General features: G+C 51.8%; 1 protein-coding gene and 1 long non-coding RNA gene across 7 annotated transcripts in view; one reads left to right on the forward strand and one right to left on the reverse strand.

Moving 5' to 3' along the window:
• NUFIP2 (nuclear FMR1 interacting protein 2) overlaps positions 1-15,728 on the reverse strand; it is a 41,364-nt gene that overhangs the window by 16,321 nt on the left and 9,315 nt on the right. For 3 of the 6 annotated variants that reach the window (XM_064467918.1, XM_064467917.1, XM_064467916.1), the window contains exon 1: positions 2,446-2,791. In XM_064467918.1, coding sequence (XP_064323988.1) covers positions 2,446-2,635 — 190 coding nt within the window. In that variant the 5' untranslated portion in view covers positions 2,636-2,791. Of the gene's footprint in view, positions 1-1,080; positions 1,787-2,445; positions 2,792-5,213; positions 5,378-15,728 lie in introns of those variants that run through there. The other 3 variants (XM_064467920.1, XM_064467919.1, XM_064467921.1) reach the window with 3 other exon arrangements.
• On the forward strand, positions 2,411-4,953 carry LOC135316103 (uncharacterized). Its single transcript, XR_010375553.1, has 2 exons — positions 2,411-2,545; positions 3,710-4,953. It is a non-coding gene; the product is annotated as an uncharacterized LOC135316103 (long non-coding RNA).

Below are 15,728 nucleotides of genomic sequence, written 5' to 3' on the forward strand. Positions count from 1 at the left end.
AAGAGGAAAAAAAGCACGCCATTTTCCAAAGGGACACAGGCAAGTGCAGTTGGAAGTTACACCTCCTTGCTTCATTTGCAAATAGCGACCCACAGCTCCCTGCACGTGCTCTTTAGCTTTGGGAAGGATAAAACTGGGCATAAAATGGATATTTATGAAGGATAAAACGAGCACCCTTCCACCACTGCTGGCACCTGGCCTCCTGCCCACCAAGAAATTTCAGCATTTCAGAGTCCCTGGGAGACCCAGCACTAGCCTGAGACCCGAGCAGCGCCGTTCTTGCCGAGGGCTCCAACTCATCAACCCTGGAGGTTATGCTGTTCACTCAGCTTTCCTTTTTGCTTCTCACGTTCATTTCCAGGCTTTACGGGTCTGAAGTCAATCTCGAGAGAGCAACTTAACTGCAATTCAAGTGCAGCTGGAGGCCCAGGACAGGCCGCACTCAACCACCTCATCTTCAACTTTTTTTTTTTTTTTAAATAATCTCTGGCCAGAGGCCTGTCGCTTGCGAGGACCCCGGCTACACCGCCCCAGGAGAAGCCCCACTGAGAGGCGGGAAGAGCACGCTGTACCCAGCTCAGCAAATACACTCCAGCTGTGGACGGAGCAGAGGGACTCCCTCCTCCTGGACGAGCACTACCCTCACTCCTCCTCTGACTCACCCGTCCTCCTTCCCGCGGGTGGAAAGCCTTACATCTCCCGCAACAACCGACCCACCTAAGGCTCCATCCGCAGCCGCGCGACGTCAGCCCAGCGCACGGAGACCCCCAAGAACGGGAGCGGGCAAAACTCCAGCTCCAAAAAGAAACGTTTTTGTTGTTGCCGATGTTGTTGAAATTAACTGCCACACTATAAAAAAAATCATTGTTATCCTCACATCCTGGAGCCTCAGATGTCTGGCAGATGTAACTGCTCGAGTTATGTGCAAGTCGGGAACACAAGAATCCTTGTAGGAATCTTTACAGGAATTCCACAACCGAGTTTGCTGAGAGGGATCAAAAAGCATTTTGCTAGGCACAAGTATCTGCAACCACCGCAACTTCCACTATAACTTTCAGATACGCTGCTAAGAATACTAACCATAAATACTTCATCCCAGAGAAAAAGGATAGGATGGGATTCTCGGCCGAGGCAAGGACTAGAAGTTAAGTATCTCTGAAAAATGAGCAGAGGAAGCCTTCTCAAGAGCACCGTGTTATAGCTGACCTTGCATGACTCAAGACTTCTGACACCACTTGTTAATGAAACAAAACAATACGAGTGGTCATAAGACCATTGCAGATGAGTGAAAGAATAAAATGAAGAACAAAATCCACTTCAGCAAGTCAGTGTGTCAGCAGTTTCTAGTTCCAATTTTCGAGTATTCACAACTCAGCTGCCCGAGTTTTCTCCAAATCAACATTTGGCACAGCTGGCTCTGGCCTGGTCACAGAGGTGCAGCAACCAGAATTCAAGGGAGGAAACAAACAAACAAAAAAAAGACGGATGTAAAAAATGAACAGGTGAAGAGTATTTGGCAACCTCACGGACCCTTCCGTAGCTGGGGAGGGAGGGGTTTCAGGGTAAGCGCATTATTAAAACCCCGGGCACGCTGCAAAGGGTGAAATGACTCCTCGACTTATTTTCGCTCGGGAACTTATTTTAGCGTAAGCCTGATCGGGTGCTTCCCCTGCCCCGGGCCGGGGGCTGCACGGGGGGCGCCCCGGGCCGGGGGGGTGCGGGCGGGGGTGCCCCGGGCCGCCGCCGCCCCTGCCGCACGCCGGGGCCCTCCCCACCTCCCGCCCGATTATGTAAAGGAAAATTTCAAAGAAAAAAAAAATAAATAAAAAAAATAATCAACGTACGCGGCATTCTGGCTGCTCTTGTAATCACGCACTTGCTCCGAGCCCCCCACAAGCGGGGATTTTTCGGGGCCGCCGCGCCGTACCCGGGGCTGCCCGGCCACCGCCTCTGCGGCGCGGCCGCCGGTACGGCCCGGCCTGCCCCCCCCCCCCCTCCCCCGGCCGGCCCGGGGAGGGCAGCCCCGGCCCCCGCGGCCCCCGGCTACGGGCGGAGGAGACGGCCGAGAGCCCCCGGGCCGGGCCGCGCCAGGCCGGGCCGCCTCCCCGCTCCCCCCCGCCTTATCTGACTCATTGATTTTTTTTTTAAATTATTATTATTTTATAATGTTCATCAATTTTTAAGCGGCCCCTCGCCCCCCGGCGGGGCCCGCGCGGGGGCAGCGCCCCTCAGGGCGGCGCGGCCCGGCCCCACGTGCCCGGCGGTGCCGGCGGGCCCCGCGGCTCCCGCAGCCCCAACATGGCGGACAGGAAGCGGCCCCAGCGCGGCGGAGAAGCTTCCAGCCGGGCCGGGGGAGGAGGAGGAGGAGGCGGAGGAGGAGGAGGAAGGCCCCACCGCCGCCACCCCGCGAAGGTCACAGGCCCCGTCCCGCCGCCCGCCCCGGACCTGCTCTCCGTTTGGCCGCCTCCTGGTGCTGCGGACCGCCGTGCTTGTGTTCGTGTCGGAGCGGCGGCTTGGGCTGGGCTCGGCCGTCGGGCGGCGGCAGGTAGGAGCTCTGCGGGTGGTGGTGGTGGTGGTGGTGGTGACCGTAGTAGTAGTAATGGTGGTGGTGGTGGTGGTGGGGCTGCTCCTCCATGGGGGGCGGCTGAGCGGAGCGGGGCCGGGCCGGGCTGGGCGCTCGCTGCTGGGCCGTGCGGCTCCGGCGCGGGGACGCGGCTGGCGCGGGGGAGGCGGCGGCGGCGGACTGGCAGCGCCCGCCCTGCAATCAGCGAGCCGCGCCGCCGCGCCCGCCCCCCGGCCCGCCCCGCCCCGGCCCGCCCCACGCCGCACCGCACCGGCCCGGCGGAAAGGGAAACGGCGGCCGCCCGAGCCGGGAGGCGGTGCGGTGTGGGGGGGGGACCGGCCCCGCATCGCCCCCCGCCCCGCCCCGGGGGCAGCGGTAGGTGAGGCCGCGCTGCTGGTAGACGAGGCCGCCGTGGGGCGGGGGGGGGGGCTTCGCCCTCCCTTCCCCGTTCCAACGGGGCCGTAAACCGGAAAAAGAGGGTTATGGCGGAGCCATCTCCTTCCCCTGGGCGCTGAGTCAGGCCCCGGGGCCCGGCGGGCCGCCCCCCCCCACCGGATCGGGGTGTTTCGCCCCTCGGCGCGGAGCGGCCCCCGGCCCGGGAGGGTTTCGCCGCAGGGTCACCCGGGGCTGGGGTGGGGGGCTCGTTTTACCGGCAAGGAGCTGATAAACCGCGCCCCGCCGCTAAGGCGGGCGGCTGCGGCAGGGAGGGGTCGTTGCAATAGCCTCAGAGCGGGGGGGATTTGGTCAGGGCCCGTGGAGGGAGCACCGTGAGCTGCCGGGTGTCCAGCGGCAGGCACGGAGAAGCAGCGGCACCCTCGGAAAGGCGCCGGGCTGAGCTGCAGAGGCTCCCGCGGGCGCCCCGGCCTGCTCCCGGGCTCCACCCGCAGCCCGCCCGCCGGCAGCGCAGCCCGGCACCGAGCCCGGGGCTCCCCGGGGCTCCCCGGGGCTCCCCCGGCCGAGCGGGCCGCGCGTTCCGTATCGGCCCTGGTGAGGGGAAAACGGCGTCCGGCAAACGCTCCTGCCCGCCCAGAGAGCAGCACTGGAGATCTGACTGATGCTTGGCAGGTTGTTGGAAAGCCTGAGAGCGGAAGGGAGAGCCAACCTGAAACTTGTCAAAATTAATACCGTGTTTCATATCATTTCAAGCCTCTGATAATCCCCACCAGAACACGTTCAGTGGGGCGATCGGCAGCTCCTGCCTCTGCCCCGAGCATACTCGCCGCCGGAGCAAAGGGCCAGCGAGACCCTCCCCGCCGCTTGCCTCTCGGGCCCGTGGCTCCGTTCCCTCCTCAACACAGAGGCAGACACCACCAGACCCAAGGATTCTCCACGGACACCCCGGCAGTACTGAGACAAGGGGGTCGATCTGAGCACAGAGCAGCGAGGGACGGAGGCAGGAGTTCATCGGGAGGGTAGGGGAAGGGCAGAGAGAGGGATGGGGAGAGCCGAGGTTGGCTGGAGGTGGAGGCAGAGTCCTGCTCCGAGTTATTTGCTATTCCGGTGTGATTAATTGCCTCCAAATGCTCACAGTGTGCGCCACAGCAAACAGGGAGGGAGGGTGACGAGAAAATGTGATCAGGTAGTTAAAGACTTATAGCTGATGTGCACGAAAACAATAAAGAGCTATTTCCTCACTTCTCAGGGCTTCCACTCGCAGCTTTAATGCCCTGCTATTTTTTAAGTATTTTAATGAAGTAAACAAAATTAATAAAGTTCCCGTGTCCAGACAGCCCTATCAGGCCTTGGCTGTGTTTCTGCTGGGCACTGTACAAAAGACAGAGCCCTTGCCCGGAGATTTTACAGTTCCCAAGTTTTGTTTCAACAGACCATAGTTGAAAGTTTATGCCTCAAGCACAGCTTCCCACTCCACCCTCCTCTTTAATACATAGGAGGTAAAACTTTTCCTAGCAGAAATACCAACTTCTGCGTTAACATAGAGGACTTTTTCCAAGATTTGAGGCGCCTGAAATATCGTGAGTTCTGTGCCAAAGCGGCCCCGCAGTTTCCGTTTCTTTCAGCACAATGCAAAGCAATTTAAAATGCAGTGAAACCATTTAAGCAAGCAAGCGTGAACTTTGGGCTTTACCCATGCTCTCAGGAATAACGGTCCTTTCAAACGCTGACTCATAGAGTGACCTCACATTGCTTAGGAGACAAGTCTTGAAACGAGGAGTCAGGCTTTAATCACAGTTGACATTTTATTGGTGGCTTGGAAGAATTTATTTTTAATATAAAGAGTTGGCTTGAAGACATAAACTTCAAAAGACTCTGAAGAAAGTAAACAACGATGGACAAAGCAGCTCTGCGCACACATATACCAGAAATCTGAATACAGAGCGTGGCGGGTTGTCTCTTCGTGAAAAATAAAGCAACTATTTTGCTGCTTAGAAGCGTTATGCTGTCAGTGTTATGTTATCTAAAGCCTGCAAAAGCAGGTTTAAAGAAAAAAATAATCTAAATTAATAGAGCCCGGGGCCCGTCGCCTTCAGCAGACACGCAGGGAGCGAAGCCCAGGCGTCCCGCGCCGTGCGGCGGCTCACCGCACACGTGCCTGCACGGCGGCTCGCCGCCCCGCTCAGCGCGGGGATGCCTTCGGAAGGTACCGCGAGCTCCCGCAGGCAGCGCCGCACCGCGGCCCGGTGTCTCCTACCTGCCACGCTGGGGCACGCGGCTGTTGGAAGCTCCGCTTCGTGTTAATCCCATCGTTGGTGCAATGTTGCGCCGGTTACGCCGCGTGCTAATATTCGGCAGCTCTTTGGGATGCGTCCTCTGTGGAAAAGGGAAACCGGAGATTTCTGTGTCCCCTCATCTGCCGCGGTTTTCCTTCTTACTGCTCTGAGTCTGGCAAGCCAGCAGGGTCTTAAGCAAAGGAAAGGTGCAATTTTCCTTGGAATTCCACGCCCGGTGCAAAGTATTCCCACACCCACCAACAAAGTTAGGCACAGCCGGGATAATTTCTAACTCTGTAATTTCAGTGTTTTGTGAATTTCTGGCTTTTCAGAGAACCTGACATTTAAAGCTGCAAAATGAAGGCAGCAAAGAATGAATCAACTGCTACAGGAATCATCAGAAAGTTTTCCTGGAGAGTTTGACACGAGATGAGTTTTGAATTCCTACGAAAACGTAGTTAAACCAAGAGGCTATTCTAGTGATTTTCTAAGCAGAAATCATTTCCTTTCAAAGCCAATCCTCTTTAAGACACTACATTTAATTTCCATTAAGTGGTTTCAGGTAAGTTAAAACTGAAACTATAAAATTAATCCATGAAAAGAAAATGCTGGCTTTGTAGTATTTCTTGTGTCTGTCCCGCATTTTAAGACTCAAAATTGGGAAACGTCAAAATTACCATATTTCTAGATAGGGGGAAGGGCTCTTACACAAAGTGTGTGTGGCATTTATCGACATTACTTTTGCCACAGCATTTTCATTTATAGCAAAGGCTGAGACTTGCAAAATTCTCTATATTCTAACACATCCAACCTAGCAAAGCACTTAAGCAGGTGTTCAGTTCCAAGCAGGTTTACAACCATCCTGTTCAGAACCTCGCCACGTTTGGCCCCTGAAATCTAATGTATTTCAGTACAACACAGTCACGATTTACTGGATGATATTCAGTTGTTGGAGGAGGACTCGGATCTCAGAAGCAGTTTAGTCGGGATGGATGAGAGGGCTGGCGGTGCTGTCCTCACGGAGCTCACCACACCGGCCTTCGCGATTGCGTTCAGGTAAGGCGGAGCCCCTCCTCCGCTCCATCTTTGTACTCTGCTGTGTACATTATTTATAGGTACAGAGCTGGTCTCTTTAAAGACTTCTCTCTCTAGCGACAGCTTGATAGTAGACTTTGGGTTAGAGGTCTTAAAAAGCAGCCAAAAAAAGGGATTTAACCCCTAACTGGATGATAGGAACTGATACCGTGCACGCTCCTCTTTCCCATCCCTAACAATTTAAGCACTTCCACCTAATAGCACATGCTAAATTAAGACTCCTTTTTTTTCTAAAAACCTAACTTCCAAATGCCAGAAGCACACTACGTTAATCCTTCATTCACTCTGCAGAAAATTCAGACAGCCCAGCACCAAAAATAACCATAGGGCATAGTTTTGTGAAGCAGCAAAACTGACGTAAGGGCTAGCAGCTCCCAAAAGGGCAGGTCAGCTCTCTCCCTCCGCCCGCCCCTGCCCTCGCAGCACCACTGGCACTTCTCTCAGCCCGTTTGAGAAATTAAACTAAAAGACAATCCTTCCGATGAGAAAGTGCACATTTTCATTCTGGCTAAGCTTCCTGAACTGTTTCATGGAGGAGCCAGACACGTATTAATGTCCTTAAGAATGGGCTGTCACTGCAGCAACTCGGTTGTCCTCTTCTAACACGGCCAACCCTGCTGCAGGGATGACCCCTTCTGGGAATTGGGCAGTGGGGACACAGCTGGTGTTGCAGACACTTAAGCCACCTAATTTTATTTTGCTCATATTTGTGAGTCAATCCCCTCGAGTGCCCGGAGAGGGATGGCGTGACCACCCTTCAAAGTGTTTTGAGCGAGCTGTAACAGAATGGCTGTAACCAGCGGGACTTCCTTCTGGTGGGTGCATCCATTGTTAAATGGGACTAGATCTGAGGAACATCCCCTGTTGTAAACACATTGAAGTGTTCACACAGGCATGAGTAACATCTGCTGCCCATATCTGCATGAAAAATTGTTTACTAGAGTGCAGTCATGTAAACGGGAGGCAGCTTCTTGGACACGTATAAGCAGCAGCTCAGGAGGCAGGCTAGCAGGTTGGCCTCACCCAAGTCTCTCATCATTATTTGTCTGGGATTTGTTCTGGCTCCAGGCTTTCAGGCAGTTCTGATCTCCTCCTGCCTATGGGGAAACAAACCCCCTGTTTTTATAAAGGGAGAAAAGGAAGACCCAGGGAACTACAGGCCAGCCAGTCTCACCTCTGTGCCCGGCAAGATCACAGAGCAGATCCTCCTGGCACATGGAAAATAAGGAGGCGATTGATGACAGCCAACATGGCTTCTCTAAGGGCGAATCGTGCCTGACAAATCTGGTGGCCTTCTACAATGGGTTTACAGCGTTGGTGGATAAGGGAGGAGCAACTGATGTCATCTACCTGGACTTGTGTACAGCATGTGACACTGTTCCCCACAACATCCTGGTCTCTAAATTGGAGAGACATGGATTTGATGGGTGGACAACTGCATGGATAAGGAATTGGCTGGGTGGTCGCACTCAACGAGTTGTGGTCAACGGCTCCATTTCCAAGTGGAGACCAGTGACGAGCAGTGTTCCTCAGGGGTCGGTGTTGGGACTGGTGCTGTTTAACATCGCTGTCGGTGACATGGACAGTGGGGGTGAGTGAGCGCACCCTCAGCAGGTTTGCCGACAACACCAAGCTGTGTGGTGCGGTCAACATGCTGGAGGGAAGGGATGCCATCCAGAGGGAGCCTGACAGGCTTGAGAGGTGGGCCTGTGCGGGCCTCGTGAGGTTCAAGAAGGCCAAGTACAAGGTCCTGCACGTGGGTCAGGGCAATCCCCAGCACAAATACAGGCTGGACAGAGAATGGATTGAGAGCAGCCCTGAGAAGGAGGACTTGGGGGTGTGGGTTGATGAGAAGCTCAACATGACTTGGCAACGTGTGCTTGCAGCCCAGAAAGCCAACCAAATCCTAGGCTGCATCAAAAGCAGCGTGGCCAGCGGGTCGAGGGAGGTGATTCTGCCCCTCTACTCCACTCTCGTGAGATCCCACCTGGAGTGCTGTATTCAGCTTGCGGGCCCGCACCATAAGGACATGGACCTGTTGGAGCAAGTCCAGTGGAGGGCCATGAAGATGATCTGAGGGCTGGAGCAGCTCTCCTATGAGGCCAGGCGAGAGAGTTGGGGTTGTTCAGCCTGGAGAAGGGAAGGCTCCAAGGAGACGTTAGAGCAGCCTTCCAGTACCCGAAGGGGGCCTACAAGAAAGCTGGAGAGGGACTTTTTGCAAGGACATGTAGTGACAGGACAAGGGGTGATGGCTTTACGCTGAAAGAAGGTAGATCTAGATTAGATATAAAGGAAGAAATTCTTCACCGAGGGTGGTGAGGCACTGGCACAGGTTGCCCAGAGAAGCTGTGGATGCCCCATCCCTGGCAGTGTTCAAGGCCAGGCTGGACGGGGCTTTGAGCAACCTGGTCTAGTGAAGGCGTCCCTGCCCATGGCAGGGGTTTGGAACTAGATGATCTTTAAGGTCCCTTCCAACCCAAACCCTTCTACAATTCTCTGATTCCTAGGATCATCACAGGGACCGCAGAGAAAGCTGCACCAACACCTTCCATGGTGGTCTTGCAAAAACTGCCCTGCTGTTGGGACCTGACGCGCAGGCAGCCTAGCCTGACTTTCATGGGGGATTGTATCAGTCACTGCTTGCAGTAGACTTTGACCTCTGGAAGACAAATGAAAAAAAACTCAATCCACAAATCCCAAGCACTTTTTATCTTGTTATACAACACAACGGTCACAAGGTCGCTAGTCACTTACATTTCATTCTCATTGCATTTGGATACCAAGCATGTATTATTTTGAAAAGGGGGATTTTAAAAATTATTATTTTTTAAATATGCATTGGGTACGTCTGCATCTGGCACACGGGGGCTCAAAATACTTGTGTTTGGAGTCAGGGCCTCCAACCTAACAATGCCTGGCATTGGCAGAACATGGACTGTGGAAGGGTTATTACTGGAGTTATTACTACTATGGCTGTTTCATTATGTGATACAAGGCAGTGACGGTTCACTATAAGATTAGGGACTGAGAAGAGCCCTTGTCTGAAGGAAAATTAAAAAGACTGGGACCATTCTCCTCTGATGGAGTGAATCAAAAAGTCCACAGTGAAGACATTACAGAATGCATAGCCTGGAGATAGCAGTTTGAGAACTTTTGTTCACCTTATCTCAGAACGTAGGAACACAAGAACATGAAGGGGGAAAAAAAAAAGGTAAATTAAAAGATAAGCAACCACATTTTAATGCTTTGCATAAAATATATATGGAATTCACTGACACGCAACATTGTGAAGAGCAAGGTACTATTAGTATTCTCAAAGGATGGGCATAATTCAGCTAAAAGTAAATATTTAACATCTAAAATAGAGGTGTTAGAACGATTATTATCTATCATTCTTCAGGGCACAAGTGAGCTTCTACCCCTTAGGATTTAAGAGGAGATTTCTGCTAGGTATCCAGCACCTGCAGAGTGGAAATAGAAGCGAGGGACAGAATTTACTCATAATAAAACTGTCTACTCTGAAGAACTCATGAACTGAATATAAACAGGACAGCTGATGGCTCTAGCGAGACAGGGAGGACAATGCGAGGCACCACAGACCAGCAAGGACTGGGAAGGCAAGCAGTGGTCACTGTGCAGCAGATACCTGTTAATACCGAGACTCCACAGAGGGGTTAACGGATCTATATGGTAATTTATAAGATTCAGGTATTTTAGTTACTAAATGACAGCACGGCAGAAGGCAATCCAAGGCTAACTCTCGCCTCATCTTCAGCCCTGCTTCCTTATCTCAGAATTTGGTCCGCAGTGCCGTTCCTGTTCTCCCACGCCATTTCTATACTTCACTGCTTACCTACTCACGGGGACTGAGTTACAGGACAAAGGGCATTGTTCGCAGCAGTTTGTGGAACAGCTATTCTAGCACAGCTCCCCAGGTGGAGATACAGTTCATATAGGCAAAAGAACTCACTAAACCATCTCCTTAAAAGGCAAGCTACACCATCAGAATAAATCATCTCTACATCTTTGCTGTTTGCATGCCATCGTTGCTGCAGGGTTAAGTCTGGGATTTTTACATTCCAACCTGCATAATTATTGTGGCAAGACTAGTAGTTCCTTGACCAGGAAGACAAGATGCACCAGGAAACAAACAAGAAAAAAAAAAAAAGAAGAGCTTGGTTTGTTATCTTAACAAACTGCTTCTTTCTTTTTTGTACATATTGAAAGGGAAGAACGAACGAATGAGCCACGAGTGCTGGCTCTGTTATGAATGGGAGGGGAACTGTGTCCAGAAGTCACCTCTGGGGTGGAGAACAGGAACTGAACAGCAGTACACAGCAGCCCTTACAAAAGGGTTTATTTACTACACATATGGAACAAGAATATTATGTCCTAATGAAGTGATAGTGAAACACAAGTACAATCTAAAGACATAACATAAACAACTCATGTAGAATTGATCCAGGATTCCAGATACAAGACCCTCGCTCTACTGGAAAGCAGCCTAGGAATTCATGCAGCAAGTCCAATTAATAATATTCATTCTCCATTATCATCTTTACACTGCAATAGACCTCATGTCAGCCCCAGGAAAGGATATGAGTCAATCCTTGACTAACTGGCTCTGATTCACTAAGGAACCAACATATATAAAATCACTCAAGATAAAAAAATGCTAAGGTTTGCCTCACTGATAATTTATCTAATGGCTGCTAAGATCGGCGTAATAGGAGAGAGATGAGAGAGAACAGCACTACATTGCTATGGAAACTAGAATTTTCAAAATAAATACCTTTACAGAACTGAGGTTGCAGATCTAAAATAATCCATACCGTTTTCGATGTTACCTCCTTTTGCCACGAGATCCATCCAGGCTGACCAGCCAGGCGGAGGCAGAAAGCTTGCATGCGGTGACATAAGATACCCCACGGCTCATGTTCCTTATGCCAATGCAGGTACGGGCCCCGAAGAGAAACCTCAGCGTTTGGTCTGTTACCTGCACAATTTTGGGAGCCTTCCTGCCACGCAGCCAGCCTGGCCAGGCCAATGCAGAATGAGCCCATAACCACTTGAGGCGGGAAGAGTCACCTTTATCCCACTATGCTGATAATCCCAAATATTTGTAGAGTCCTTTTTGTTTATTTATTTTAAGTGAACTAAGACAACACAATATATACAGCTTTGTGAAGTTCCGATTCCCTTACTCACACTAGGGAACTCCTTACCCTGCAAATGGCTCCACTGCAGTTACCATTCAGCGTATCCAGGCCTTTGCTCCCTGTGGTCCCACTTTGGGAAGACGGCAATGTCCCTGCTCGCGCCCGGGCAAAGGGTTTCCCATTTTAGACACCCGTGTACCTCCGCACCCCACCTACCTAGTACCATCTCACTGACTGCTGCTGTAACAAGCCTAGGCTCTAGAAATGCTGACTCACAATGCTAGGACTATGGAAAATATTGAGAGTTGCTAAATAAGTGAAGCCCAGCAGGTTTCCTGCCCTTCCTCCTTATCTGCGAGCCCCTTGCCGTGACAGGCTGTAATGAAGGACCTTGCTTCCTGACAGGTTCTTGCTTCCTAAAGATAGCCCGGATTCCTTTGCACTCCCAGTTGCTAGCTACTAATTGCAGGCAGGGGAAGAAAACCCCCAGTGCTTACGACCATGGGGCTACAGATGTTGAGACCAACAGCTCCTGGGGAGGCACTCTTGCCTAATGCAGCACTGCTCGTTTCAGCGCGCTTCCTGGGACGCAGTCAAGCTCCTTTAAAATGCCTCAGTATCTGTTATGGGAGGCTATTCTTTACCTGTAGACTTTACTGAACTGGATTTAGCTCCGATTCCTGCCTTCAGCATAGCTGAGTCAGTGCAGACAGGCAAATCACTGTTTGCTTTGGGAGGGTTTGCCACCAATCGAGACACAGGCGAGCAGCACTGGGTTGCAAATTATGATTTACTGCGGGCGTGCCAGCACAGGCAAGGAGAGGGACCTGTGCTCGCGCTGAACTGCGGCGACGGCGGAGAGCAGTGCGGGGAGATCCGCGCTATCGAGGCGGGAGCCAGTCTGGGTGCATTCTGCCCGTGTTAGCACAATGCTGCGCCCAAACTAGTCGGCTCTGGATTTTAGCCAAATGACAAGCTGACTGCCCACCACATCAACAGCCTGCTTTCCCCTCTGGGAAATGACCTCCTGTGCAAAAGGCAGAGCATTTAGGGAAACAACAAAGTTTTATACCCACAAGATTCACGTGGCAAATAACTCCAGAAAGCCTAAGAAGCAGGGAGCCTTTGCGACTGGCTGGGATGGGCAGGTTGCCGAGCTGCCTCCTCCTCCTCCCATTACCTACGCAGCTCATTCGCAAAGAGGCAGGGGCTGATGAGCTACATTTGCGAGCTGGGCAGGGCAGACCAGGGAGCAACTCTCACTGGAGGGAAGGGGCAGGCTGTGGTCAGAGCTGTATTGCAGTGCTCAGAAATGACTGTGCTAAATGGTCATGGGAGTGGTATTGAGTGGATTTTACCTATAACCTAACTGCAGCCTGCAATCACAGCGGCCTGCAGCTTCAAAATGCACTAGAAGCACACAACTAGGGACGCAGAGCTTCCTTTTTTTTTTTTTTTGGCAGCTTACTTTCAGCTTGGCTTAGCTGTGCATCAAATGAAATCCTTAGCGAGCTGATCTTGCCCAGGATTCTCTCCATACTTGTCAATTTGGAGATGCGTTTGGCTGAAGTCTCCCTCTTTCAAGGCAACAGGAGCCATGTTGCATAGGTGGAGACTGGGGCTGGTCCTAGAAGGCTCTCACACTAGTTTAAGAGAACAGTAACTGTAGTGCTTTTGCCCTATTTATAGCGCTTACTCAAAGCAAACCTGAGGTCCTAGCTGTCATTCATCTCAGAAACTGCTGTTATAATGAAGGTGGCTCAGTGCAGAGATGGCCCTATATGAAGAATAGATCAGACCATAAATGTAGAACAGCTGCTTAAGCAGAATGCAAGGAAAAGAAGCAACGATGTTGCTGGGCAGAGAAAAGCATTGCAAGAGCTTACAGATAGCCTCCTTTCTCCCAAGGCACATGCGTACTGCTAGTGTTCAGTCACATTTCTCTCAAGCTTCCTGGTAGCAGCATCAGCAAGTGCATTCCGTCACATCTGACTGGCTACAGGACTCTCTCCTCATCTGACAGTAATGACCTGGCCTCGATTTTTCACAGTTTTGTCACCTCCTTCCTCTCCTTCAGCACCATAAAAATCACCAGGCATGAAACCTGCAGCACAAAGGAAACTCTCGCTAGCACAGCCTGCTGCAGCACGCTTCCCTCAGCGGCACAGGCGGCTGCAGGCACGGCAAACCTCTCATAACCTACATTAGATTCCCGGAACGTTTCAAATCAGGCACTTAACTTCCAAACTTGGCTGAGACTTCTCTCCATGGCCAGACTTAATATACACAACAGAGACTAAAACTCTGTGGATCATGGTGAGCAGTTTTGCTCCTTTGGTAAAATGTGATGCCTTACAACAACAGATGTTCAACCCCATAAAAACAGCCCTTTTTTTGGTCCAAGAACCAATACTGAAATCCCCCTAGAACCAAGGGCCATCTGGATTCCTCCACATGCAAATTACAGTGTAGAAGATCAACTCTGGTTGAACGGCCACAGGTAAACACACTTGACATTGCCACGGCCGTAGCCTCCGACCTGCCGCTGGCCAGAGGTGACGTCATGGGCTGCGTTTGCTGGCTGGGAACGAGGAGCAAGAAACGCGCTGGGCTGGCCAGTCCAGTGACACATCCCGACAGGGGCCCCAGCGCGACAGAAACGGGCAGGCTGGTGCCTCTTACACATCGTGGAAATAAAACCCCAGGGAGAAGGTGCCTGTGCAAAGTGTCCTGGTCAGTGGCAGGGGGACTGCCCAGGCCTTTGACGGTGTTGTCCATCTCTCTTGCTGCACCCCCTCAGTCCTTTCCCACCCCCCTTCACCCCTCTTTCCCCAAGGCTGCTGCCGATCCCCCTTTGTTTACCCACTTCTACCTGCACTGAATGGCAGCAAGAGTGCTCTCCCACTGAAGCCACCACTACCTTTAAGAAAAAAGCTGACCTGCAAGCTATTTTTAGCCACATTGTAAAGTTATGGAGCTATTTTGGTCACAACTCTGTACTGTAAGCTGCAGGACGCTGACAGGCTCTGTGTTCGCCTAGGGCAACAGGGGCTTTAGCTGTGAACGAGAACGGCTTGTGACTTTGCACTAAGGCCTCTCTGCCCTTCCCATGCCATGGGACTCTCTACACCAAGATTTGATCCTCCTGAATTCTGCTTGGATCCCAGAGGCTCTGTAGGGCCTTTGCATTGCTGTCCTCTAGCCTTTGTTGTTTCTAGATCTGCAGGAGGTGCTATTTATTCGGTGGGCTCCCTCGCTCCCATTTGTCTCGCTCGCTCGGAGGAGACAGGTGCAATCACGGGCCCACAAATACACCAGGCAAGATTTTATCAACCTCCCTTTGCATCAGACCTTTGCAAAAGATCAACAAACATTAGGATAGTGCCTGCCAAGGAGTCGGGTGCACGTAACTCCGTGGAGGTAGAAGGAAGAGCAGAAAGGAACCATTTGCACAGCACAACATTGTTCTGAAGACGGAGTAACACCTGGGAGCTCTGGGGTACATCAGGGCATTGGGCAGAAGGTGCCTGGCCTAGACACTTGTTTTCCCTGGGTGCCCAAGGGTGGGTGGCCAAGTTTGCTGGGGCTACGTAGTAGGTGCAAAGCACAGGCTGAGTAGAAGCCAAAGCAGCTGGATTTAATAAAATTAAACCCACAGATTCAAAAGGAAGCTTGAAAGATAGGAAACATGAGGTAAGAGAGAGGAGAGGGAAGAAAATACTGAAACTGGTGTGTTTAGGACAGGGACGGCCAAGTCAAATCTATGAAGGAGGAATAAGGCAGTAGCTGTACATGGAAGTTTTTGAACAGCTGTCAGCCACCCCTCCCCAGAAGACTCCTCTTCGGACTACTGCTGTCTTCAGCGACAGTGCATGTTTTCCCAAGACACTTCAGATCAGTACACAACTGTTGATAACACTATCTCGTTTGGGGCAAGCCTCTCGTGCCACCAGAGGAACCAGAGTTTCATCAAGTCAGGTTTCAAAGTCCATCTCATGTATTTTTTCACCCCACCTTTCCTCTAGAGGTTCTTCTTTAAGAGTTCTCACACTAAAACATACATCCTGCTCCTAAGGCGAGCCACTCCTTACTCTACTGACGCAACTTGTGCCTGTTTTCGTGAGTCAGCGCAACCCACATCTCTCCCCACAGCAGGGTCACCGCCTGCTAACAGGATGGACTGTCCCGGGCAAACACTGGCAACCTGTTGCAAACAAAGATTTGATTTACAGAGCATCACTG

Source organism: Phalacrocorax carbo, chromosome 17, assembly GCF_963921805.1.
Source record: "Phalacrocorax carbo chromosome 17, bPhaCar2.1, whole genome shotgun sequence".
NCBI classification, from domain to species: domain Eukaryota; kingdom Metazoa; phylum Chordata; class Aves; order Suliformes; family Phalacrocoracidae; genus Phalacrocorax; species Phalacrocorax carbo.